This window comes from Accipiter gentilis, chromosome 15, assembly GCF_929443795.1.
Source record: "Accipiter gentilis chromosome 15, bAccGen1.1, whole genome shotgun sequence".
NCBI lineage: Eukaryota > Metazoa > Chordata > Aves > Accipitriformes > Accipitridae > Astur > Astur gentilis.
The window spans coordinates 119171-145467 of record NC_064894.1 but is presented as its reverse complement, the minus strand read 5'-3'; the positions used below and the strand labels follow the sequence as shown (position 1 = coordinate 145467).

General features: G+C 40.9%; 1 protein-coding gene across 7 annotated transcripts in view; it reads right to left on the bottom strand.

The window, feature by feature from the left end:
* Nucleotides 1-26297, bottom strand: part of ZNF451 (zinc finger protein 451) — a 45970-nt gene that overhangs the window by 6205 nt on the left and 13468 nt on the right. For 6 of the 7 annotated variants that reach the window (XM_049818281.1, XM_049818283.1, XM_049818287.1 and 3 more), the window contains exons 5-13: nucleotides 25476-25587; nucleotides 24713-24863; nucleotides 22651-22777; nucleotides 20804-20957; nucleotides 16233-16380; nucleotides 14030-15693; nucleotides 12782-12916; nucleotides 8650-8780; nucleotides 7286-7472 (exon numbers count right to left, since the gene is read on the bottom strand). In XM_049818281.1, coding sequence (XP_049674238.1) covers nucleotides 7286-7472; nucleotides 8650-8780; nucleotides 12782-12916; nucleotides 14030-15693; nucleotides 16233-16380; nucleotides 20804-20957; nucleotides 22651-22777; nucleotides 24713-24863; nucleotides 25476-25587 — 2809 coding nt within the window. Of the gene's footprint in view, nucleotides 1-6659; nucleotides 6716-7285; nucleotides 7473-8649; nucleotides 8781-12781; nucleotides 12917-14029; nucleotides 15694-16232; nucleotides 16381-20803; nucleotides 20958-22650; nucleotides 22778-24712; nucleotides 24864-25475; nucleotides 25588-26297 lie in introns of all 7 variants that reach the window. The other variant, XR_007508254.1, reaches the window with a different exon arrangement.

The window sequence follows — 26297 nt, the reverse complement described above, 5'->3', positions numbered from 1 at the left end:
CTACAGGAATTGGGAATAAGTCTGTAACAGTCAGAAGAAAAGCTGCCTGCAGGCAAAAATTGTAGGCAGAAATGCTCCAACAAATAAGGGGGCGGGGGGCAGGAATTCAGCTTCATTAGGGGCTAGACAGCAAGAACTATTAGCATGTGTCATGGTTTAACCTCAGCCAGCAGCTAAGCACCATGCAGCCGCTCACTCACTTCCCCCCCTGCCCAGTGGGGTGGGGGAAGAGAATCAGAAGGAAAAAGGTAAAACTCGTGGGCTGAGATAAGAACAGTTTAATAGAACACAAAGTAATGAACTAACAATTATAACAGTAACAATAATATAATTACAACAATCCTTAAAAGGATTGGAATATACAAAACAAGTGATGCACAATGCAATTGCTCACCACTCGCTGACTGATGCCCAGTTAGTTCCTGAGCAGCAACCCGCCCCCCAGGCCAACTGCCCCCAATTTATATACTGGGCCTGACCTCACATGGTATGGAATATCCCTTTGGCCAGTGTGGGTTAGCTGCCCCAGCTGTGTCCCCTCCCAACTTCTTGTGCCCCTCCAGCCTTCTTGCTGGCTGGGGATGAGAAGCTGAAAAATCCCTGACTTAGTCTAAACGCAACTAAGCAACTAAGAGTGTTATCCACTTTCTTCTCATATTGAACCCAAAACATAACACTACACCAGCCACCAGAAAGAAAATTAACTCTATCCCAGCCAAAACCAGGACATTGTGGAACTCATCACTTGTCAACCAAAGAGAAAGAAAGGCCAACTGATTGGACAGATGCATTTTCAACTCAGAAGACACCAGGCTGCTTTTCCACATGGGAGAGGTCATTGTGTTTGATCTAAAGTCTGTACCCTGTGACTGAACTCTGCTCTCAAGGAGATTGTGGATTCCAATTAAGAATATACTCCATGCAAGTATCACAGAATGTCTGAGGTTGGAAGGGACCTCTGGAGGTCATCTTGTCCAGCCCCCCTGTTTAAGCAGGATCACCTAGAGCCAGCTGCCCAGGACTATGTCCAGATGGCTTTTGAATATTACCAAGAAGATACTGTACTGGGGAGCTCGGAACTTGACAGTTATGGCCTTACCAGTGCTGAGTGAGTTATGGCCTTACCAGTGAGAGGGAAAGGACCACCTCCCTCAACCTGCTGGTAACAGTCCTCCTAATGCAGCGCAGGGTACTGTTGGCTTTCTTAGCCATGAGAGCACATTGCTGGCTTGTGGTCAACTTAGTGTCCACCAGGACCCCCAGGTCTTTTTCTGCATAGCTGTTTTCCAGTTGGTTGACCCCTGGTCAGCATATATCAGTGCCTGGGGTTGTTCCTCTCCAGGTGCAGGGCTTTGCACTTCTTGTTGAGCTCCATGAGGTTCCTGTCAGGACATTTCTTCCCTGTCAAGGTTCCTCTGGATGGCAGCACAACCCCTCTGGTGTATCAGCTACCACTCCCAGTTCTGTGTCATCAGCAAACCTGCTGAGGGTACACTGTGCCCCACCACGTAAGTCATTAAGGAACACATTAAAAAGGACCAGACCCAGTATTGACCCCTGGGGTACACAGCTGGTTACTGGCCTCCAACTGGAGTTCATGCCACTGATCAACATGTTCTGGGTCTGGCCATTCAGCCAGTTTTCAATCCACCTCACCGTTTGCTCATCCAGCCCTTCATCACTTCATCAGCACGTACTCCTGTGGTACTGCTGGCATCTTCTGATCATGAAAAGTAAAGGAGAATGTTTAATTTAGAGAAATCAGGCATGCCCTGTGTCTCTTGTTAAAATGCTTAGCATGTTCTGTAGCTCCCAACTCCCCTGGGGTCAGAGGAAAAGCAACTGCCCAGTTTCTCAGCCAAGAGATCTTAAGATATGGCCTCTTCTCTAGTACATTTTATTAAATAAACAACAGCTAAGAAACTCTGACTGTACCTATTCTCTCAAGGAAATCCTACTGCTCACTATTGCCCTCACATATTGCCAAATTCCTGCTGGAAGAACGAAAAAACAGGAAAGCAAATTCTGGATGAATATAGAACACAGAGATGAGAAAGATTAATCCTATAGATGGGAGCAAATATAGTGATTTTTTGACATTTGGCAAGTTTCTCATAGAAACCTGTTCTGGGAAGAGACTGGTAAATTTTCACAGAATGCAAGCGCCACCCACTGTCCTGACATCAAAGTGCCACAGCTTGAATTTGGGTTAGCTGCCCACATGGCTCAGCATAATCCCCGCTCTATAGCTGATCCTCTCCTCTTGCAACCCCCCCTAGTTACCACAATCCCCTTAATTTCCATCAGGTTTACTGGTTCCTCTGTCTCACCAGAGACTTGACTTCCGTTCCCCAGCCTTAACTGTCCTCCCTTGCCATACAACTTCTTAACACACCTCCTGACTACTGCACACATTGTACAGTCCCACACCCTACCTCCACTTCTCTCTCCTACAATGCTCCTTCTCTTAGTCTTTTCTGTAACTCCCAATCTCATCCTCTCTTTCCCATCCCAATGTACGGTGAAATTAGTATCACACTTAACTCACTGTCTCTCTATCCACTGACCCTTTTCCTTCTACAGTTGATATCTGAAGTTTTAGTACTACCTTACCTTAAGGATACCACTGAAGTTACCTCATTTAGGATCCTAGTGACTACTTAGCCAAAAACTTCAAATCAGTACCCCATCCTTATCTTCATTAGCAATGACGTTCAGTATGTGTGATCACACTGCCTTTATAATACTGTTCCTTGGCTTCCAGAATCCTTTCCTTTATTCCTTCTCCAATATGTCCCCAGAGGATCCTCCCCACATACTCCTCACCAATACTTACTGCTCTAATCTCCGTTTCGTCATTAAGGTAACATCATCTGTAAATGCAAATACAGCTGCTTCCTGCTGAGGGTTCACAAATACACAAGACCTCTCTTCCTCCATGCAAATTAAAGCTTCACTCTATATCTCTCTCCCCATAGATACTCATTCATCTGTTCATTCAAGTGTAGCATGACTAAAAATAAAGCTCGCAATCCCTCCCCCTCCTCCAATTGCATTTTTTGGAAACTGTGGCCAATACCATGGTGATCACTCAGGCTTTCATTTAACCTTCATCTTAAGACACCTCTCTAAAATTCCCAACCAGATTAAACTAAACCTTGAGGATTTTTTTGTATGATCCGAGGTCTTCCCAGTTCATCCACTTGGCTACAATTCTTGTTCAGACTCATTATCTTAGGTCTTAATACACTGCTTTCCCCCCTAGGGGATATGCATATATTTAAAAGGTGCACACAAGAGATGTCACTGACATACCAAAGCCAATAATAACTTCCTGTTGTAGCTAAACACACGGTTACAACTCAAGGGTGACTTTCTTATCACTCCCCACTGCAATAGGCTGTGGCCACTGTAATAACAGTGTATATAAAGAAATAGATCCTTACTAGAGTAACCATCATTCATTCATGGTGCGTCACACTGCAGATGATCATGCCCTTCACATTCAGTCTCTTTGGACAGTGGGGGCTGGAGGCTGTGACCTATCCAGTCACGTGCAGTCTGTGTTAACGGAAGGTTAGAAAAAAGCAGAGACTGGGTGGGGTTAGGTGTGGTATTCATATTGGACGGACCTCAACACCCACGAAAACTTGACCATTGAGAAGGCAAGCAATTATTCTCAATTTCTACTGTAAATTAATTCTTAACTCCTCTTAAATTTTTTTGTTGGCTGTATGTAACGCAAAAGCTTTTTGGGATAGTGGGAACTAGGAAACTTGGCAGCATTCATCAAAATGAAATGAAATCCTGCTCTTCCAAATATAAACTGTCATAAAAGCTACATGCAGTAGTATGTAAACACTTCAGGCAATAGTAGCAGATTGAAGATGCAGGCTGACAACTCCACTTGAGCACAGTGGAAATGAACCTAATTCATCAGTAGAAGAGGTGCAGTGGCTATTTGGCAGACAACATAGTACATCACTACACCATTGATTTTGATAGTCTCATGAAACAGCCTGACTCTTTAAAAGAAAGGAGGAGAAATACTCCAGAAAATTTGGTCCTCTTATTATTAAAAAAAAGTCTGTTCTACCTAAAAGCTCAGTCAATAAAGGATCTCATTTGAATATGACTGAGAAATACAGTTAAGCTAAAGCCATCAACTTAACACAAATCACTTTTGTCAACTAAGAAGTTGGGGCACTCCTATCAGTGTCAGGATGGACATGATGACCCCTAACCTACCATCAGCTTTGCCCTCAACATTGTCCAGCACTCATTAAAAGTATAAGCTGTAGCAGTAGTCATGACTAGATATCAAGTGTCAAGACATAGACAAGGGAAAAATGGTAGTTTTCTGCATGCTACAAACTTTTCTTTACAAAGGAATTGCGAAGGGAGACATAGAAAACTCTTCTCTTCTACCCTTCTCACACCACTCTATTAACATGCATGAATTGTACATCATGTGTTGTGCCTTCAGCATGAAAGAAAAAAAACCTTCCGTGTTTATGAACTCAGGTTTAGCAGCAGGAGAGAGCAAATAAGAATAAATGACTTGCCTACTCTTTTCATACCTAAAAGGAAATTAATGCATCCACTACTGCCAATGGTCTCCTAAGGCCATTACAGTTGATAACCTACTGCAACAAATGCAGGAAATTCTATTTTTATTTATTTTAAAATTAATCCATGTACCACAGTTCCCACAGCAGTTCTGCTGACATGGTAAAACGGTTCAGAAGGTGCAACTGTCAGATTGCCACAATCCAAACACAATCCAGCTGCTCGGAAGCTAATAATAGCTCTGTGAAGGTGATTCAGGGAAACAGGTTTTTCATTTTGAAGTTCATCCAATACCAACAACTGTCTTATATTTATCAACACAATTCTCTGTGGTAACTGTTTCTCACTTATTTCTCCCTCCAGAATAATAGCCATAGGCTTGAGAAAGTCACAAAGCAAGCAAATCTTGTTTATATTTCCTTATGTTCAGCTGCATTTCTGTAACAGGACAACAGGTTATACCAGCCTATGATACCTTGCATGACTTTCCATCTCAGCCCTCTGATATTGGTCTTTCCACACTAAGACTTGCAAATGCTTACTGATGCTGCTGAGCCATACAGTGAAGTGCGTATTATGCATTGGCTTTATCTTTTTAAAAAACTTTATAGACTCTTCGTAACAACATCATCCCACACGCAGCAAACATAGGCCTATTAGCAAAAAAGATTTTCTAATGTCCTGTTTTAATACAGGAACAGGAGACAACGGCAGCTCTCACTGTTTGGGTCCCCCCCCCGCTGACACTGACTGGAAAAGGGGACCAAGGATGCCTCAAGACAATTCTGTTCCTTACAAGTTTGCCAGGGAATGCTGACAGCCAAGGGACTTGTGCAATTCCATCACTTTCCTGCTCAAAGTATTTATTTATTTTTTATAACAACTGCATGCATAACTTAAGTGGGATGCACAACAATCAAGACAGCCAGCAAGTTGAGGTTTAGGGCCTCTCAGTAGAATCCATCACCATAATAGTACATTAAATATTAACATAGTAAAGGACATTGAAAGAAGGGTTAGATTAGGAAACTTCTGGAAGCAAATCCAATATATATATAAAAAAAACCAACCACAAACCTGCAGTATAATTTATACACAGAAAATTGTTAGATCAAAGACATCACCTCTGAGCCAGTATACCCCTATGAATAAAGCTATCCTAGCCAAACTACCCAGGCAGGGAGCTAGAGTACCCTTACGTAAAAAACAGTCATTCCCCTCTCCTCACCGTCTCATAACGTTAAGTCGCACAACAAACTGTACAAGAAAGGAAGCCCCTACAGCTGAATTGACTTAAATTGACTGCTTGCAAGTTCCACCTCTCTTCCAACTCTTCCTCCCAAAAACATGCAAAGCTCCCAAAGCAAAAACAGCCTTCTGCATTAATATACAGTTATAGCTATAATTACATTAGAAAAGATCTATCAATCTAGAAATTTCAATACACTCTACAAAGAAAACATTCATAGTAGGAATACAATGATTCAATGTGTAGCTTTATGGACAACTGTGGAGAAAAGCAATCTTCCCCTTTGAGCAAAGTTACCTGCACCAGTGAAAGGTGACAGTTCTATAATTAACTACGCCAAGAAATTTTACTGGTATGGCTACTTCTGGCTGGGAATCACATCTCCATAACCCAGCTAAAAAATCTACACCAGCAAATGCCTAGGGTAGCCAGAAAACTCTATAAGCACCTTTTCTGTATCAGAAGCACATAAATCAATCCCAGCTCACCATAGATCATTTTTTTCAGGAAACCATTTAATTATCCTATCTTTCTTTTTCCCCTCTAATCGATCGATGCCAATTCACCAGTAGTGCTAGCACTCCACTTCAATCCTCCTGGTAGAACAGCAGCACCACGTGATAGCTCTCATACACCTGCATGAAGACTAGCAGTGTATTTTTCTGAAAACAGTTTAGGGCTAGTTCAGAAACAACTTTCTGTAATACGCACTTAATTTACAAGCCCCCCAAACCACAAGAACCCAGGAAAAGCAATAATGTGTTTACAGAGAAATGTCAGGTCTTCCAGGAAAAGTTTACTTCCAAGATATTTTTAGATACTGAGAAGTATTAAAACTCACCTCAGCTCCGGTATCCTTTGCACGAAAATGAGCTGGCTCAGACCTCTTTGATTATCCTATATAAAACCAGCGTGATCGTTTTAGCATGCCATTAATTAGAATATGGCATTCCAGAGAATTTAAAAGCTTTCCTTGATACTTCTCCAAACACATGCGTTAGCCATGTACCAGTGAAGACACTTATCAAGTGATTGGGAGTAAAGAGGAGGACAATCAGAGTTAAAATAGGCAGAGATATTTGGGGAAATAATGATGCTTTAGCAGGGTCACGTTTGTTTCAGACCCAGAACAAATCAAGCAAAGCAGATTTGAGTACATATTGACAAATATGCACATGAGAGTGCTCTAGAAAGGAGTTTTCAGACTGAAACAACAGTTTGTCTCTGCTATAATAAAGAATACAGCAAGGACAGAGTTTGTCATGTTGAATAAAAATGCTTAGTTAAGTCTGGTTTCGAAGCTTGCCCCAAGCAAATTGATTTTTCTGATCTATATTTCATAGAAATACCAGTACAATACAAGAAGCATCAAGCAACAGCTTGTGTTACCAGCACAAGTGTTCAATTCTTTTATTGCAAAAAACTATTGGTTTACTGGAAAGACAGCGTTTAATGTTTACTTTCTACCTTTTGTGGTATCTGAAATGCTGTTTAGCAAGGCACACATCATGTCTCCTTCAATGTGGTGAGGATTTAGGATGCGAGCTGACCGCTGGGTCATCTTAAACTGAGTTTCCAGTTCCAGGAAGCTTTTGTCTCCAGACAGTATGGTGAAAGGAATTTGCTTGGGCAGGTGCTCATCCAGACGACCAGCCTGTACGGGAACAAATGACAAATGTTGAACTGAGATTATGTTTTTATCTCATGGGGTTTGGCTAGCTTTTTGTAAGACAGGTCTTCATAGGAAAGCCTTCTACACTTCTGTATCACCATTTTTACGGTCCAATGCACGTTATACCACTGTGAAAGTTACTAATTCAACAGTGTGACATTGCGTTTATTCTATACATATGACAACAGATATAGGAAATGGCTACCAGAACAGTACAGATGGAATGTGGAACAAATTCCTAAAAAGCAGCATTTCAGAACCATCTCTACATAAAACAAGTCATCTGTGCACAGCATTTTAAGAATCATAAAAAGGTGTAATGTAACATACAAACACTGTTGCAAAACACACATATCATGATACCTTGATTAATTAGATTGACTAATTAGATTCTCAAGTAGCTTTATCTAACTCATAAAGCACCATATTAAAAACATGAGTCCCCATGGCATCCCAGATTCCTGTCCTTCACCTGCACCCCTCCCAATCCAGCCAAAGCCCTAGGTCTACTGAACAGTGGGACTGCTCTTTGTCAGCCCAACAGGGTCTCTGAAACTAGCACCCATCCAACTCCAGCTTAAAGATGGCTCTAGATTTGGGCTACTTGAAGAGAGAGGCAGAAGTTACATTTCTCTGAAACAGAAAGTGCAAGAATTGTGTTTTTTAAGTCATTCCCTAACCAGTCCCCTTCCCCTCTACAACAGACTATGTCCTATTTGCACTAACTTTCTTATTCCTACGGAAAAAAAAGGAAAAAAGGAAAAAGAAAACCTAAAAAAAAAAACCCAACAAAAGAAAACAACCCCAAAAAAAGAGAAAACCTAAAAAAAAAGAAAACCCCAAAAAAAAGAAAACCTAAAAAAAAAAGGACACCCCCCCCACCCAAAAAAAAGAAAAGCCCCCCAAAAAAGAAAAGCCCCCCAAAAAAGAAAAGCCCCCCAAAAAAGAAAAGCCCCCCAAAAAAGAAAAAAGTAAATCACTTCTCAACAGGCTGTCTCCACTCAATTCAGGTTTATCATTCTTTTTAGAGGATGCAGAAGTCATGTGAAGAGAATCTGAGAATCTCATCTGTAATTAGTACTTGATGTCAACAGCAGATATCATCTGCCACTCTTCTCTGGGTACAGAAACACAACAATAAAAGTGTGCACTAACTTACATGAACACAGAGAGCAAAGTCTGCTGCTTCTCGTCTGGTACCACAACGTGGATGAAGAAAGAAACATCCAATCCTCTTAAGATAATTGTAAATTTTGCACTGCACTGGAGGTTTCCAGTTGCTGTATCCTCCTAAACAGTGAAGAAGAAAAATAAAAAAGAAAACAAACAAAAACCAGAAATGCCACCATGAATTAAGAATGCAAGAAGGCAAAAGCAAAGATAAATCTGGCTTTAAAGACAGAATTTATTTTGACCAACGCAAAAGCTAAAATAAACATATAACCAAAATCCCGAAAGAACCCTTGTTCTTGGGTTAGAAAACAAAAAAGGAAAAAGTAGCTAGCCTGATCCTACACAAAGCCTCTCATTCAATTTTGTATGAATTTTTCTTATAATCCTGCATATCCCGATATCATGTGCATTTAGACATAAGAACGTATTTTTTTCAGTTTTAAGCACAGTTATGGTTAATGTGCAGAAGCAGAGGAGCTCTGGAAACATAGTACAGTAACAGAAATGCTTCTCTTAGGGAATCCTGTACTAATGTAATGCCCAAGGTTATTTCCACCAGATTCTATAACTGCCTGACACATCACATGGATCCTCTTTTTAAAGAGTTCTGACAAGAACTGGAGCAACAGCTGAAACAAATGCTGGAGTCCTGACAAACACTTGGATGCAGTCAAGGATAAGCAAAATGACGCTACAAGTGGGGAAAAAAATAAGTGCAGGAATTTTCTCAACAGTATCCTAAAACATGTAGTTACTGGCTGAGAAAACAGTTGGATAATAGAGATGAACCAAGTAAGAGGCCTGCTACAGATAATACCAGGCTGAAACAGCTTGTAAGGGGAAGGAAAGAAGCAGCAAGTCTCTCGAGAAGAGAGGGAAAAACAGAGGCACTTGGAGTTACTCTGACAACATAAAAAGACAAACAACTGAAGGACAATTTGAAGGGAGTAAATAAGAATTTCATGACATTCCCAAGAATATAAATGGAAGAAATAATGGGTCTGCAATGGGGAGGAAAAAAATGTTGCTTTTTCTGCCGGATGATAGTGTCTGGATGTAAGAAAGGATTTTGAATGGAAAGTGAAAGCAGTCATTAATGGCACTTCATGTGACAACATGTGAAATTAAGGCTCAAGTAAACATGCAATAGAGGATTGTGTATTCCAACCTGCCCATACGCAGTCCGACAAAGAAGTAGAAGCAATCTTCAGTAGATTTCTCCTGGGGTTTTTTGTGTTCCCCCCCACCCCTTTCCAGCCTAATGGCTATAAGAGGGTATCAAAAATTATCTCAAAGATTTAGTAAACAGACTACACAGAAATTATTTAGGGATATCTGTCCATGAGAAAAACAGTATTTGCAAGTCATTCACATCTGTTGTGACAGCCTTGGTCACGACTTGTAATCACTAACCTTGGCTTTTGGCTGCATAAATATGCAACATAAACATTTGACCAGGACAGCTGAAAACAATGACAGAACTGTATTTACTCTGGCAGAGCTAGACCACAAATGGGTGAAGGACAACAGAATATCTGAAAACAGAAACAATACAGAGCAGGGGCAATACAATGGAGGAACTCAAAGCAAAGCTAAGGCTGTATTAGCAATAGGAATAACAGAAATAATACAAAAGTATCACATAAAAATAATAATAAAAATAAATTGGAAACGTTGTTTGGGAAATGCAGGGAAAAAAATCAGAAGAGACAGGGATGTTGCCATTTTCACAGGCTAAACAAGAACAGCATGTATCAAATAACTCTGTAAACCATTATTATGAGAGGGCACCTAAAACAATAAATTCAGATGTGCCTGGAAGCCTTAGTGTTCCCAGGCTCTGTAACAATATAGTTGATGCTAATAAACTGATGAAGTGTTCTCTGATATTAATATGGCCTATTTTAATCACAATTTACTCTTCAGTATGGGTTTTTCAGTTCAAGTGCTCCAGAAGCCACTCCCACGAGGCAGCCTGCATGCAGCAACCCTGTTTGAGGAGCAAGAAATTGAGTAGCACTGATGTGGGCTGGGCTGTGCTAGCAGGTGACTGTGTCTGGAACATCCCTGGACGCAGTGTCGTAGCTAGCACAGAGATACCTTTGGGTAAGATTATTACATTAACAATAGATTAGTAACACTAAAACTGTAGTATGGATTATTTCTCTTTCTTAGATAGGTCAGCAAAGAGATATTTCTGACAACAATACACTTCAGGCATTTCTGGGTTCAATCAATTTTTTCTTACTGAATCAAACCATGGCATTTTAACCTTGAAAAACAGCACAGAAGACTCTGTCATAACAGACAAGCTTGGGTCAATTAATGACAAACCAGTTTTGAGTAAAGTAGAATAACAAATTAAGACTGAAAGCAAGTGTCTGAATTCAAGTGGGGAAAGTTTGATATAACTGTGAAAAATTATTCTTTACTAAATAATACTATATATACTATACTATAAAACACAACAGAGTAGCTTTGGACTTCAGACGTCAAACAGGCCTGACATTTCTTCAAGTCAGATTCCTAATAGTTTCTTATTTTTATGTGCAGAAAAAGAAAAAAATGTTTTTCCAAGGCCAAGTAGATTGAATAACTATAGAAATGAACACAAAACCTTCAGCAATTAAAACCACAACCAAACCCCAAATCACAATAGCCTTAGAAGTCAAGAAGTGCAGAGGTGAAGTGAAATTTGACCAGAAGTCAAGCTGGGTAAAGCCTCACAAAAGATAGTAAGAACAAACAACAGGTTGTTCAGCCATACACAAAAGAGAATATAAATAAATGGAGTAGCCAGGCAGCAAGAATGGAATACAAATCCAGTATGATTAGGTATAATCTCAACCCTCAAAAGCAGTGTTTTCTGTGGCTTTGTGCATGTACGCAAGAATTCTGTTACTGTGCAGAGAGGCCAAATGATACATAATGACAATACAGGCAATGATACAGAAGTAAAGCCTGAGCAGAACACAAAATCCTGGAGCGTTAACTTGCTTTAACAGAGAAGACCAGAGGATTTGTCCCCAGAACTCCTAACAACGAGACATTACACTCAGGTCCAGGAGCAGAGCTGACTAAAGAACTTATACTTTACATTAACAGACATACTTGCTCTGCCTTCATCAGCTAACTGGACTACCTGTTTCTCAGAGGAAAAAAAAAGTGATTCAGGCATCAACAAGCCTTTCTGTCCAACCTCAGCAGCACGGAAACTCTCAGCTTTCAGGATGCCCTTGATTATCTTCTAAAGGAAGAGATAATAGAGAACATTAAGTGAAGAAGTGCAGTGCAATGCTGTCCACCAAGTGTGAAACACACCTGACAATTCCTACAAGTCTGCCAAGATGATGCCTATGTTTCAGGCAATAAATATTTTGAAACTATCCCTTATCTAGTCTTTACTGAAGTATTCAATGTACCAGAGGCAAAATAATTATAAAGGCAGATACAGAGAAAAACAGTAGAAAAAGCACGAGGTGGACAAGAAGTTGGTTCAAGAACAGTCAGGTAAGGAAAAGTATCAAGTTAGAGGGATGCTATTGGTAGACTTCGCAAAAAGCTTTGTTATAAACCCGTAACTATGCGAGTTCCATCAATCACCTTGTACCACTACTGGTATCTTCCAGATGTGAGATACACCTATTGATATGCAGGATGACCACAGACATCCTTAAGGAGCGACCCAGAGACAGTACAAAATTCAAGTACAAGAATGTAAAATCATGCCTTTTTAAACTAAAAAGAAAAAGAACATGACAAGGACTTGGGAGTTAAAAAGAAAGTGATCTCTGAGTATTATGGCTGTCCTGATAATTACAAAAACCTAGTATGATACAGCCTAGAGTAAGTTCAGCAGGTAAGCCAGAAAGACTCCTAAACCATTCAGCAATTCTGGAACATATTCTACAAGGAATAATAAGAGCAGAGGAGGTTAAGACTGACTTAGAAAAGTTCAAGAACATTTCTATGACATGGTGCCTGTGACACTGTGACTTAAGAAGCCTTTGTGGCTGCTTCTTCCTGTCCTTCGCTCTCTCAGATTCAAAGAATCTTTGCTCAAGTATCTGTGTAGACTTCTTAATCTTATCTTTGTATTTCCTTCAACCACTTTTTACCTTGAAAGCCCCAGATAAACGTCCCTTGGTTCAGGTTAGCTGGCAGCTGCGTGAATAAGCTTCCCCAGTTGTCCAGATCCACCAACACAATGTGAGTCATGGTACTCAGGTAGTCAAGATCAGGAAGTTCACCATCTTCAATGGGATAAAAAGGATGCATTTAAAGTTCACCTGACTTTCTGGTCAACCAACATACATCAGCTGAAGATATGCTTTTGAAAATTTATGTATTCAACTGTTCTATAAGCTAAAAGTTATAGAACATGATCATATTTGGTGATTGCATTGTTTTTAAGTCAACTGAAGTAGCATTTAGTAATGCACAAATCACACAAAAGAAAGTAGAATCTAGCTATACGATGGCATAGAGCTGGATAGTTTTGTGGTAAGCACAGAAAGCTATTGTCCTGCACTAAGACATTTTAATAGTCCATTTAATATTCAGCTGTGCACCCCCGACTATGGCAAGTCTCTGTAACATTTAATTGCTTACATGCATAAAAGCACGTAAAATGTTTAGAGACATACTTTTTGCTGTATATCTAACATAAATGTCAACCTTTTAATCAAAAGCATTATGACACCGTAATTAAAAACACTTCCAATTTTTGAACACAAGGTACACCTTCAGCATTCTTGTTGTCATTCTTAGAAGTGACATGAACATAAAAAAAGTATTTGCATGCTCAAGGCAAAAAGCCTAATACATAATGAGACTATAAATTCTCAGCCAAAATTATTTTTTGGCAAGCTAAGGAAACTGAGAAATGGTGTTATAATAGGACTGCCCACACAGAAAGCACTACCAGGCTCATAAATATTTACATATACAAAGGAGGCAAGTTTCTCTTGAATGTGTGAGTATTACAGACCACTCTTACATTTCTAGGAGTCAGATCTCTGTTTGTGGTCCTTGATTGTCCTTTTCCTTTTAACACCAAATTATGCTCCCAACTAATTTGAAAATTAAGTTTTTCAGTCCCAGGGTTCCCACATCTGCCTACTTTTTGTTTTTTGAAGACTTCATGCATATGGCAAATAGCAATAAATTGTTGAGTCCAAGTTCTGGAAACTCAAATACCAAGAATTCAAAATGCAGCTTTGAGAAATAACAAACATCAAATTCTGAGCTGATTTATAGACTGGATGTAGGCAAATGGTATGCTACATACTTGCACTGAAATTGAAACAGAGTGTGTTAAAGACAACAATATTTTTCTAATGCTAAAAAAAAAAAAGCCTACAAACCTTCACCAGGTTCTTCAGAGTATGTTGAGTTCTCTTTTTTTTCTTTCTTTCCCTGTATTGGTCCCTGTAGAGGAGACGATTGTGGTCTTTCCTGTGGTCTCCATCTCTTGGATGGACATGCTTGAAATTTTAGTTCATGAGGTCTTCTGTCCACACAAGCCCCACTTGCTGTGAACTTGAATACTGTATTTTCCAATTCTGATGCAAGACTTGATAGATCAGGTTTCTGCAAGAAGCAGTGTTTCATGTGATAGTGCTGATGTGCACTCTGAAGATCATCAAAGTTTTTGTTGCATGCAGCACATCTAACAACATACATCTCTCCCTTATGTTTCAGTGACATGTGACTGCTGAGATGACTGTTCAAATCAGCAAAATTCTGTGCAGTTGCAGAACAGAAGCAGCATTGAAACCATAAATTTCCTTTTTGCAGCATGGCTTTCTGACAATTCCCATAATCGTGCTTCCTGTTTATTTTGGAGACATAAGTTGTCCGGCAACCACAGGTTAAACGGTCTCCTTCTTCTACTGGGAGGAAGTCCTCCTCTTTTTTTATTGATACTTCCATCTGCTCAGGCACAAATGCATAGTCCATGCTATGAATCTCCTTATAATGGATTAGAAATTCTTCTTCTGTGTCAAAAAAGAGATTACCACAAAGGCCACAGAAGTATTTAGTCTGTATCTCCTGGTTATGATGCTCTTGGAAGTGTCGCTGTAGCGTTCCTACTTTCCGAAAGTGATTTCTGCATAAGCCACAGCAGTATCTGTGAAATGCATGGCTTTCTAATGACATGCAATGCTGTTTAACGCTCTCTTCAGATTCAAACATCTCTTCACAAATGTGGCATTGCCATTTTCCCAGAATAGGACTTTTTTCAGAGGAGAGTTCCATAGGACTAGGAATGCAGTCTTTCCTTTCACCTGCAGAAATGCATGCTGCGTCAGAAGCAGATGGCATAGGCTCATCTTCTAAAGCTTCTTGCTCATAATAGTAACTATGTCCACCATGAAATTCACTCACGTGTCCCATAATATCCTCTTCTCTGAGGAGATCTACAGAGCATGCTCTGCACCAGAGAAGAAAATTAGTCAAGTGTGCTCCCCCATGGAATCGACTCATATGCAGGCGGATAATGCTCGAATTTTCAGCAAGCTTTCCACACACAGCACACTTGTGACAGATCCGATTTGCTGATAGAATGTGCTTTTCTACTGACTCTTCTGTAAAAAACTTTTGAAGACATTCACAAAACCAGGCTTTTACTTTGCAAGCACTGCCCTGACTTTGGTTTGCTACATGATCTTCATTTTTATCTTTTGAATCACTCTTCCGTTTTGAAGGAGTAGACCCCATTTCACTGGTAGACTCATTCAAAGTCAAATGTCTTTTAAGCAGTGGTCTTGACCGATCCACAATGTGGCACAAATGAGACTGATTTTTATTTTTTCCATTGATATGACAGAACATCAAGATGGACTCTTCCATTGTAGTAAGAACTTTAATGTTATGTCGAGTGGTTTGCTTATGCTGGGTGATCTGATTCTTATCAGCAAACAGCTTATCACAGTTCTCACAGTGACCTTTTGTTTTAAATATCTCTGCAACTTGGGAGATGCTCTTCTTTGACAGTGCTACGGGCCCAGAATTACGACAACGTGTTCTAGAATGGATTAAACAAAAATAATAAAGATGTTATATCATAACCTGACATTTTTAAACTTTCAGATTTACTTTGAAATATTACCTAGTAGCTACAGCAATTAGTCCATGGAAATAGTGTCCTCTGTATACTTTAACTCACCTACTAGCTCACCAACAAAAACATGCAATGCCTATCTAGGCTCTGCACTTTAAAGAGAATTAGGCGCTAATTTCCGAAACTAGCACTTAGATTGATGCTTATGTTGTTGACATTTTAGAAATCAAATGCTGCCAACTTAGAAAAAGTGGAACAGAGACCAAGTTCTGTTGTTCTGTTACAGAAAGCAACCAAAAGGATACAGACATCAATCAGCATTCTGCAGTGGATTGAGTGGGGTAAGGCAGGGTAAAAGACATGGAAAGGGGGCAGGTTTTTTGATAGTTTACTCTGAAAGTCAACATTCAGATGGTCCTAGATGCCCTGAAATCCACTAGCACCACTAAGAACATGTCTGCCTATGGATGTTCACATTATAAAGACAGCTGTCTCTCACAAACCTGAAATGAGCTGTTAATTCCATATGCGAGCGTAGTATCTGGTAGCAGGATATACACTTCACTTGGAAGGGGACTTCTTTGCACAGAGATATCAGAAGGTTCTTTGCATAGGATGGGAAAGGTAGAGGAAGGCCAGCCTTCATTTCATCTACAGTATGGAATGGCAGAAAGTGCAACCACACGTTAGAGTTCTTTCATAGTACGTCTGCTCTCAGATGACCTAGTTACAATTGTACTCGTTTGTCACAGGGTTCAGAAAGCAAGTTACCATGTGCCAGCTGAGTCAGTAATTGTGCAATGGAAACTTTTAAGTAAAACTGCATTAATTTTTTAAACCTCTGTAACAATCTCATTTTCGAATGGGCATCTTGCTTTTTCATACTTGGTGACTGACTCTACTTCCCTTTTCCTCCTCCTCCAAGGTCAGGTCAGATACCTCTCTTGGGAAGGTTCTTATTGACCTTACTCCCCTCCATCGATCACCACTTGTCTACTATATACACTTTTGTTTAAAGCCATAGTGTGTTTAAAAAAGAAAAGAGTACACAATTCATTTAACAATTTCCCACATACTGGGACCATCCCTCTCTCTGTTCCCCGTTCTCAATGTTAGTTCTCCTTAAATTTTTAGGTGTGGGAGTTCCTGTTGTTCTGAGTACATACTCCATGTCTAACTCCATGTACCAGCAGAATAGAAAATTTTCTATTGAAAAAATAATGGGAAATGGCTTATGAACTATATATTGCTGTTAATGTTCTGCATCTCAGGAGGCAAATTCTCTTTGAATTTTCTATTTAGTAAGATGTGATGATCAGCAGGCAGTAATTTGCAGTTATGCGTTTCAACTAACTTCACTGCCAGATCTTATAGACCATGCTGATAATATTAATCATGAAGACCTACCAATGCAAAGGAAAAAATAGAGCACTTCCTTTTTTTGTTCTGAGCTAAGCACTATCCATCTCTAAAGAAAACACTATTTTGTGCTTTGAATGTTTTCAAAGCAATAGCTCACCCGCAATCTTTTTTAAAACCTATGGCCGATTTTAAAGGCACCTACAGTCAGCACACTCAGAATTAATAACCTATTTGAGAATAAAAGTACATTAGATTTACAATACATAAGAGAACTCAGAACTGTGCAGCTAATTGTCACTTCAGTGAAGATAGCAGTACTGACTCAACCTGCAGGAAGATTCCTTCAAAGCCTGTCTTCACTGTACACTTCCTGCAGCCACTCTGGGGGAGGGCAGAAGTAGAAGATACAGTTATGAGGATGAGAAATAACTATACCAATCCTTTTGGCCATATAGGCATTGTGAATGCTACGCTATCTAAAATATGGCAGCTTCTTGAATAAGAAGTCAACTCCCTCTATATCTCACCCGTCTCAGCTGTTTACCTAACATTAAAGTAGATGCTTTAATGCCTATTGCTTATGTCAAAGCTAAAAAGTCAGTGCAGCTATAATGGTCATTAACCCTGCTTTCAACACCATAATCAGACAGGTATCTTCTGTGGAATCCAGTAAGTACGGTTCAGGATGTTACCAGCTCACAACATAACCAGTATTATAACCTTCAGTAGCAATTCGACCAGTGCCAGGCATCAGACCGGCAGCACCGTTCCAGCTAAGCAGGCTAAATTTGCAATTATATGGAGAAGAAACTTTCACAGGTCTTTTCCACCAGGAATGCCAAGAACACCAACAAGAAAAATTGCCTCCAGCTGACTTCAGACAGTACAGTAAGGGGAAGGAACATCACAGCCAGTCTGACTGGAATTGAAAAAGAAACGTATGTGTTTTGGTTCAAGTTCGTTTCAACATGCTAAATGTAAACTTATTTAGGACAGTAGCTGCACAGTCACTGGAGGATGAGAAGCTTGTATGAGACACCTGACAGCATAGAGATAAAGGAAAGTCTGCTTCTCATTACAGCAACCATGATGAAGGAATCACTTCTACACAAAAAAAATTAATTTCTAAGCAACCACCCTGATATCTGTTGGAGGGACAGCACAGCAGGGCATAAGCAATCCAGAAGGCTCCTGGAATGCGTTGATTATAACTTCTTTCTCCAAGTGATAGAGGAGCCAACGAGGAGAGGTGCTATGCTGCACCTTGTTCTCACCAACAAGGAGGGGCTGGTGAGGAATGAGAAGCTCAAGTGCAGCCTTGGCTGCAGTCACCATGAAATGCTGGAGTCCAAGATCCTTGAGGCAGTGAGGAGAGCACACAGCAAGTTCACTACCCTGGGCTTCAGGAGAGCAGACTTTGGCCTCTTCAGGGATCTGCTTGGTACAGAACCATGGGATAAAACCCTGGAGGCAAGAGGGGCCCAAGCATGCTGGTTAATATTCAAGGATCACCTCCTCCAAGCTCAGGAGTGATGCATCCCAGCAAAGAGAAGTCAGGCAAAAACGCCAGGAGGCCTGCATGGATGAACAAGGAACTCCTGGACAAACTCAAACACAAAAAGGAAGCAAGGACAGGTGGCCTGGGAAGAATACAGACAAATTGTCCGAGCAGCCAGGGAACAGGTTAGGAATGCTAAATCCCTGCCAGAATTAAATCTGCTCAGGGACGCCAAGGGCAACAAGAGAAGCTTCTATAGGTACATTGGTGATAAAAGGAAGACTAGGGAAAATGTTGGCCCTCTCTGGAAAGAAAATGGCAGAACTCCTTACCTGGGATGTGAAGAAGGAAGAGGTACTCAACGACTTTTTTGCCTCAGTCTTCACAGGCCAGTGCTCCAGCCAAAACGCCCACGTCACAGAAGGCAAAGGCAGGGACTGGGAGAATGAAGAACTGCCCACCGTAGGAGAGGATCAGGTTCGAGACCATCTAAGCAACCTGAGGGTGCACAAGTCCATGGGACCTGATGAGGTGCACCCACAGGTCCTGAGGGAACTGGCAGATGAAGTGGCTAAGCCACTATCCATCATATTTGAGAAATCGTGGCAGTCCAGTGAAGTTCCCACTGACTGGAAAAGGGAAAACGTAACCCCCACTTTTAAAAAGGGAAAATAGTAAGACTCAAGGAACTATAGGACAGTTAGTGTCACCTCTGTGCCCAGCAAGATCACGGAGAGGATCCTCCTGGAAGCTATGCCAAGGCACATGGAAAATGAGGTGATTGGTGACAGCCAGCATGGCTTCACTAAGGGGCAAATTGTGTCTGAAAAATTTGGTGGCCTTCTACAATGGGGTTACAGCGTTGGTGGATAAGGGAAGAGCCACGGGCGTCATCTACCTGGGCTTGTGCAAAGCATTTGGCACTGTCCCGCACAACATCCTTCTCTCTAAATTGGAGAGACATGGATTTGACAGATGGACCACTCAGTGGATAAGAAATTGGCTGGATGGTCACACTCAAAGGGTTGCGGTCAATGGCTCGATGTCCAAGTGGAGAGCAGTGACAAGCAGCATTCCTCAGGGGTCGGTATTGGGACCAGTGCTGTTTAACAACTTTGTCAGTGACATGAACAGTGGAATCGAGCGCACCCTCAGCAAGTTTGCCGATGACACCAAGCTGTGTGGTGTGGTTGACACGCTGGAGGGAAGGGTTGCCATCCAGAGGGCCCTTGATAGACTTGAAAGGTGGGCCCGTGCGAACCTCATGAAGTTTAACAAGGCCAAGCGCAAGGTCCTGCACATGGATCGGGGCAATCCCAAGCACAAATACAGGCTGGGCAGAGAGTAGCCCTGTGGAGAAGGACTTGGGAGTGTTGGTTGACAAGAAGCTCAACAGGACCCAGTGATGTGCGTCTGCAGCCCAGAAAGCCAGCCGTATCCTGGGCTGCATTAAAGGAAGCGTGACCAGCAGGTCGAGGGAGGTGATTCTCCCCTTCTACTCTGCTCTCCTGAGACCCCACCTGCAGTACTGCGTTCAGCTCTGGGGCCCCCAACATAAGAAGGACATGGACCCGTTGGAGTGAGTCCAGAGGAAGGCCACGAAGATTATCAGAGGGCTGGAGCACCTCTCCTGTGAAGACAGGCTGAGAGTTGGGGTAGTTCAGCCTGGAGAAGAGAAAGCTCCGGAGGAGACCTTATAGCAGCCTGCCTGTACCTAAACGGGGCCTACATGAAAGCTAGAGAGGAACTTCTCACTTCTTACAAGAGCATGTAGTGGTAGGTCAAGGGGTAACGGCTTTAAACTGAAAGAGGGTAGATTTAGATGAGATGCAAGGAAGAAGTTCTTCACTGTGAGGGTGGTGAGGCACTGGAACAGGTTGCCCAGAGAGGTTGTGGCTGCCCCCTCCCTGGCAGTGTTCAAGGCCAGGTTGGATGGGGCTTTGAGCAATCTGGTCTAATGGAAGGTGTCCCTGTCCAAGACAAGGGGGTTGGAACTAGATGATCTTTAAGGTCGCTTCCAACCCAAACCATTCTATGATTTATCTCCTCTTACAGAACAGTATCACATTTAAGTTAAAATAAAAATAAGCATTCATGAAAAACAAACTTACAAACCTTAAGCTTTTTTACACAGCAGAAAAATGTAAGTCACTTCATATCATAAGTATCAATTACCAGAAGGAATGAAAAGTAGTACACTTAGTAGCAACATACCACTCAATTTGGAAACCTGGAGGAAGTGGTTCTTTCCTGACATATGCTGCAAGCATTCATCTCTTTTGGTGAAAAGGAGGAAGCAGTTTGGGCATGCAAAACACTGAATATGCTGTGGAGGGAGATCTTTTTTATGTCCGTCATTTTCATTTAGCTGGAAGAGAAAATTATTTAGTTAGGAAAAATATTAAGTCAAGAAACTCATCCCAGTTCTCTTCATGTCCTTCCTTCTGTTCCTGTCTCCCTTCTGTGGTAAAATTTTCACTTTTAGGTTTTCAGCTACTACATGTATGTTTTTCTACAGCCTACCCCTATGCACTTCAGCTCATGAGACACAAGGGACTGGCCAAACTGCCATTATCAAACTCAGCTACTTATCCTTACTACACTGGTAACTTTTCCATTCCCTTCTTGCACCATTGGGAGCAACGACCTTCCTCAGGAACTCCAGGCTCCATCAACTTTTAGCTAGTCCCTTTATCCAGGCTCTCAGAAAAAGCTCCTTCTGTCACTAGAGCAGCTGGTTTTCCTCATGTTGGTTCTTGCCTATTTTGCTAACCTCCAACTTCTCAAAATGCTGCTCCTCAGAGTAGCCTGACAGGCCTGTGACTTTTATCAAAGTCAACTCCTTCCATCCCACTTTGCGTTCTACACCAACTTCAGATCTCTGCCTTCAGGACAAAAATCCTTTAATTTTGATTTGACATTTTTGCTTACTCCTTTCTTATGTCACTCAAAGAATCTTCATGATATGCTTATGCATTCTTCCATAGCTTTGTTTAGGTTTATCTCCCATCCTTCCACACCAAAATAATCTGATCTTGCCTGCTACAAGAGCCACTCCCTTTCCCCAAACTTGTCTGTAACTCCTGCTCATGCCCCTGGATACACCACAGACACACAACTTGGAAGCAATGGAAAAAGAGCAGGGACAAACTGACGCAATCTTTCAAGCTTGTCACATATGACTATGCAACAGGAGTTACTGCTACTAGCTAAAAGTAGTCCAATTTTCAGAGTATCTAAAACTTCCCCTGAATTTAACACAGCTTCTGGAGACTAGGTGGGTACATAACAATATTTGGTTTTAAAACGCTAAACTTTGAAAGTGTTATCCATTATCCAATTCAACACCAAACTGCTTAAATAAAACCACACACCTAGATGGTAACACTTGAGCATCTGCCATTGAACTGAGGTTTTACAGTGGTAAATTATGAACAGAAGGGAAAGAGAGAGCATTATCAAAAAAAAAAGTTAAAAGAGTAGAGGTAAGGAGGAACAAAAAAACAAAAAAGCAAATACTATTAGCTTACATTAAAATCAAAACTCACATGCTAGATTATCATTTTCACTTCTGTAAGTTAACTAGTGAGTAGCAGCAAATGTATCAGAGAGACTGGAAACAGCAACAGTTGCATCTGAATCACCCACTTTCCTTTCTCATTCTGTTGCCTCTTTTTCCCCCCATCTCCTTTCTGCTGCTTCTCTTTACCGTCACTTTTTTCCACCCTAACTTTTTGCATTTATCTTTCAGTTTTGGAGACGCAAAAAAACTAATACCTTTCAACAGCACCAACAGAGGGACAAGAGATTCAAGACAGAACTACGGTTCTCTCAAAAGTGTGGTGGAAAGTACAACCTCATGGGCAGATCTGATGGCACTACTGTCAGTATATACCAGGTGTTTGAAACACAGCAGAATAAGAAAAGCTATCTTGAAGACTAAAAGAAGGCCGGGAAAAGAGGGTTAAAAGGAAAAAAAAAACACAACAGTGCATAATTATACATCCTGAAAACCCTCTGCTATGTTCAGTCAGGTGAGTTACTTATCCTTATGATCTTGCCTTAGATAGAAGATGATCACTGTACTGCTGAGACGTTGAAAAACTTTTGCAGCATATCACACAGGCAACAGCATTATTTGGGGGTCCATGTAATGTGACTGTTGGGTCACAAGGAGAATGATCAAACCTGGAGAGGGAAAAATAATTAACAAACTAGTTCCCTCTAAATAGTCAAAATGGGAATTTTTTTTTTAAATTTTTAATGGGAAATTTTTGTTTTTTTGAAGCTGTGGGACAAAAACCTATCCAATCAACTTAAACCGTAAAATTCCTCACTTCCCCTATCAATAACCACATCAGTTGAAGTATCCTCTTGTCCTGGTTTCAGCTGGGATAGAGTTAACTGTCTTCCTCGTAGCTGGTACAGTGCTGTGTTTTGAGTTCAGTATGCGAAGAATGTTGATAACACTGATGTTTTCAGTTGTTGCTCAGTAGTGTTTAGACTATAGTCAAGGATTTTTCAGCTTCTCATGCCCAGCCAGGGCACAAGAAGTTGGCACAGGACACAACCAGGGCACCCGACCCAAACTGGCCAACGGTGTATTCCATACCATGGGACGTCCCATCTAGTTTAGGAACTGGGAAGTGGGGGCGGGGAATCGCCGCTGGGGGACTAGCTGGGTGTCAGTCAGCGGGTGGTGAGCAATTGCCCTGTGCATCATTTGTACATTCCAATCCTTTTATTACTACTGTTGTCATTTTATTAGTGTTATTATTAGTTTCTTCTTTTCTGTTCTATTAAACCATTCTTATCTCAACCCATGAGTTTTATTTCTTTTTCCCAATTTTCTCCCCCATCCCACTGGATGGGGGAGAGTCAGTGAGTAGCTGCATGGTGCTTAGTTGCTGGCTGGGGTTAAACCACAACACCTGTACAGAGGTGATGGTCCCTGCAGCCTACCTGTTATAATGACCACTTCGCAGAGAAATCATACTGGTTTTAAGAGCAAGAAAACTAACAAAGCCTTGATTTCCTACAGAGGGATTTTTAAAATGTATTTATTTTTACGTCCCCACACTACTTCTGGCTGGGATGGAATTAATTTTCTTCATAGCAGCTTGTACAGTGCTGTCTTTTGGATTGTTACAGATGCACAACTAACCATAACAATTTACGAACAACAGTGTTGACAGCACAAGGATGTTTTAGCTATTGCTGAGCAGTGCTCGCACAGCGTCAAGGTCACCTCTGTTTTTCAGACTACCCCAACAGCAAGTAGGCTCGGGTGTAGGCAAGAGGCTGGGAGGGGATACAGCTGGGACAGCTGACCCCAGCTGACCAAAGGGATATTCCATAGCGTATGATGCTGAGCTCAGCAATAAAAGCTGCATGAAGGAGGAGGAAGGGAGGATGTTTGGAGTGATGGCATTTGTCTTCCCAAGAAACTGTTATATGTGATAAAGCCCTGGCCACCAATGGGAATTCCTTATTTTGCTTTGCTTGCGTGCATAGCTTTTGCTTTATTGGTTAAACTGTTTTTACCTCAGCCCAGAGTTTTCTCACTCTTACCCTTCCCATTCTCTTCCCCATCCCACTGGGGTGAGTGAGGGAGCAGCTGTGAGGGGCTGAGCTGCATACTGGGGTTAACTCACAACACTCCCCTCAGCTTCTCTCCTTACCATCTTCCCCATGACACAATCACTAGTTAAAAGGCAGCATATATGCTGGAATTGACCCCAGACACAGTGAGTGTTGACTAGCAACGATCAGCTATAAACAGATGTCTGGCCTATAGCTCTTGCTCCTCTTCCCCTTCATTAGGGGCATTTTTTAAATTTTGCCATCAAGTTGTATACATTAGCCTTTTGCTCTTTTTCAGGTTTGGATGAAGAAATAACAGAAGTGGAGAACAGAAATCTTGTTTCTCAAAAAAACCAGATATTAAAAAATGCTCAACAAGAGCAAGAAATCAATTATAAAACCTGTAACATATCAATCTGCTCTCCAAAGGGAATTTTGTCACCACAGGCAGTTTAAAGCAGACTTGACGCTGATGTCCAAAGTTCGAGCATATTCTTTCACTATTATTTCTTGCACTGAGCTCTTGCACTATGTCCTTACCTTTGAAGGTGACCTAGGAGGAGATGTCCATTATCAAACTCCCTGTTGCAATGCATCACAGGACAAGATATGGGACTGCTGTTGACTTGTGTCTGACCTGCCCTCTTATAAATACCCCTTTTTCCACTGTTAATGGTGCCTGGTTTGAGACCTGTGTTGTAAAACAAAGCACTTAACCAGAATCTGAATTATAGAGGCTTAATAAAACAAAAAACACACAAGCCCTAAAGCATTTAAAAATCAAATTATATTGATTGTTAAAAGCAAGCTAACAATGCACTGTAACTCAATCCTACTAGAGTAAGTCTGCTCCTTCAGTTAAGAATCTGTCTCTTCAATCCCCAGTAGGATTACTTTTCAAACACTTTAACACCCTTCCTCCAGGCAGTATTTTAAAATGATTGAACTTTCTGAAGTTATACTTACTTATGTAGACATTTTCCTGAGCAACAGTTCAACAGTAATATTTTTCCTTCTAGCAACTTTGCTTATAAAAGTAGTTAACATTGCCTTAGTGGGTTTTAGACTTTGTATACTAAGTTTTCTAAGCAGCAAAACGTTAGAAGAATAGCTTTTATGGAAATGAGCGTGTAAGAACTTTGAAATGCCACACTCTAGCAAAGTTAATATTGTAAGATTTGGTTACACATAAGAGGCACCTGCAAGCTCAATGTCAGTATTGCTCAATGCAATTACCACGTGTTCTATTCTCCAATGCAGGACTTAGAAAATGTATCACTGAAACTTAGTTTCCTATTCTTACCTGGCATTTTTAACCACTGGTCCACACATAACCTTGCAGCTTCTCTGTCACTGTGTTCCCGAATAAATTCCAGCTCTTGCAACCCATGAGCATATTGGGAATCAACTTTCTCCTGAAGGGGAAAACATATCAGGCAAGGTGGCGATAAAATTTAAACAAAAAATAATTCAAGATTAAGTATGTATACCAAAACTTACATGCAGGTCTCCAAAAACCTAAGGATAAAAAAACCCACAAAAACCTAGGGGGCAGGGGGGATCTTACAACTTGACTAGCTTCTATATAATGCAATAAAGATGGAATGTAACAGCAATTAAAAGAAATTTACAAAAATAGTACTAATTTTTGTGCCCTAAACAAAAGCTACAGCTTAGGTCAATTAATTTACTGTTACTGCACCTACTGAAGTTTCTGAAGCATGTAGATAGCCAAGATAATTTTTGAGATTGTAAGAGTATAAAAAGAAACAAATAATAATGAAATTTTAAAAAAGGCAACAAAATGGTTATTGAAACCAAAGAGTCAATTTCTTCCATTGTTGGGGGCAGGCAGTTTCATTTTGAAGAGTAATGTTAATTCTGCAGATTGCATTACCTGATGATGAGTGAGGAGCTGCCCAGCAGGAAAATATTCATCATTAACAAAAGGATTTTTTAACCTTCATTCTCAGACTACTTTAAATGCTACATAGCTATCTCTGACTCCACTTTACAGTTTAAAAACTATGTGGAGACATTAACAGATTGCCAAATTCTAAGCAGAGAAGACAGGAGAGGGATGTAGGCCTCTGTACTTCAAGGCTACCTTGGACTATATCTAGCA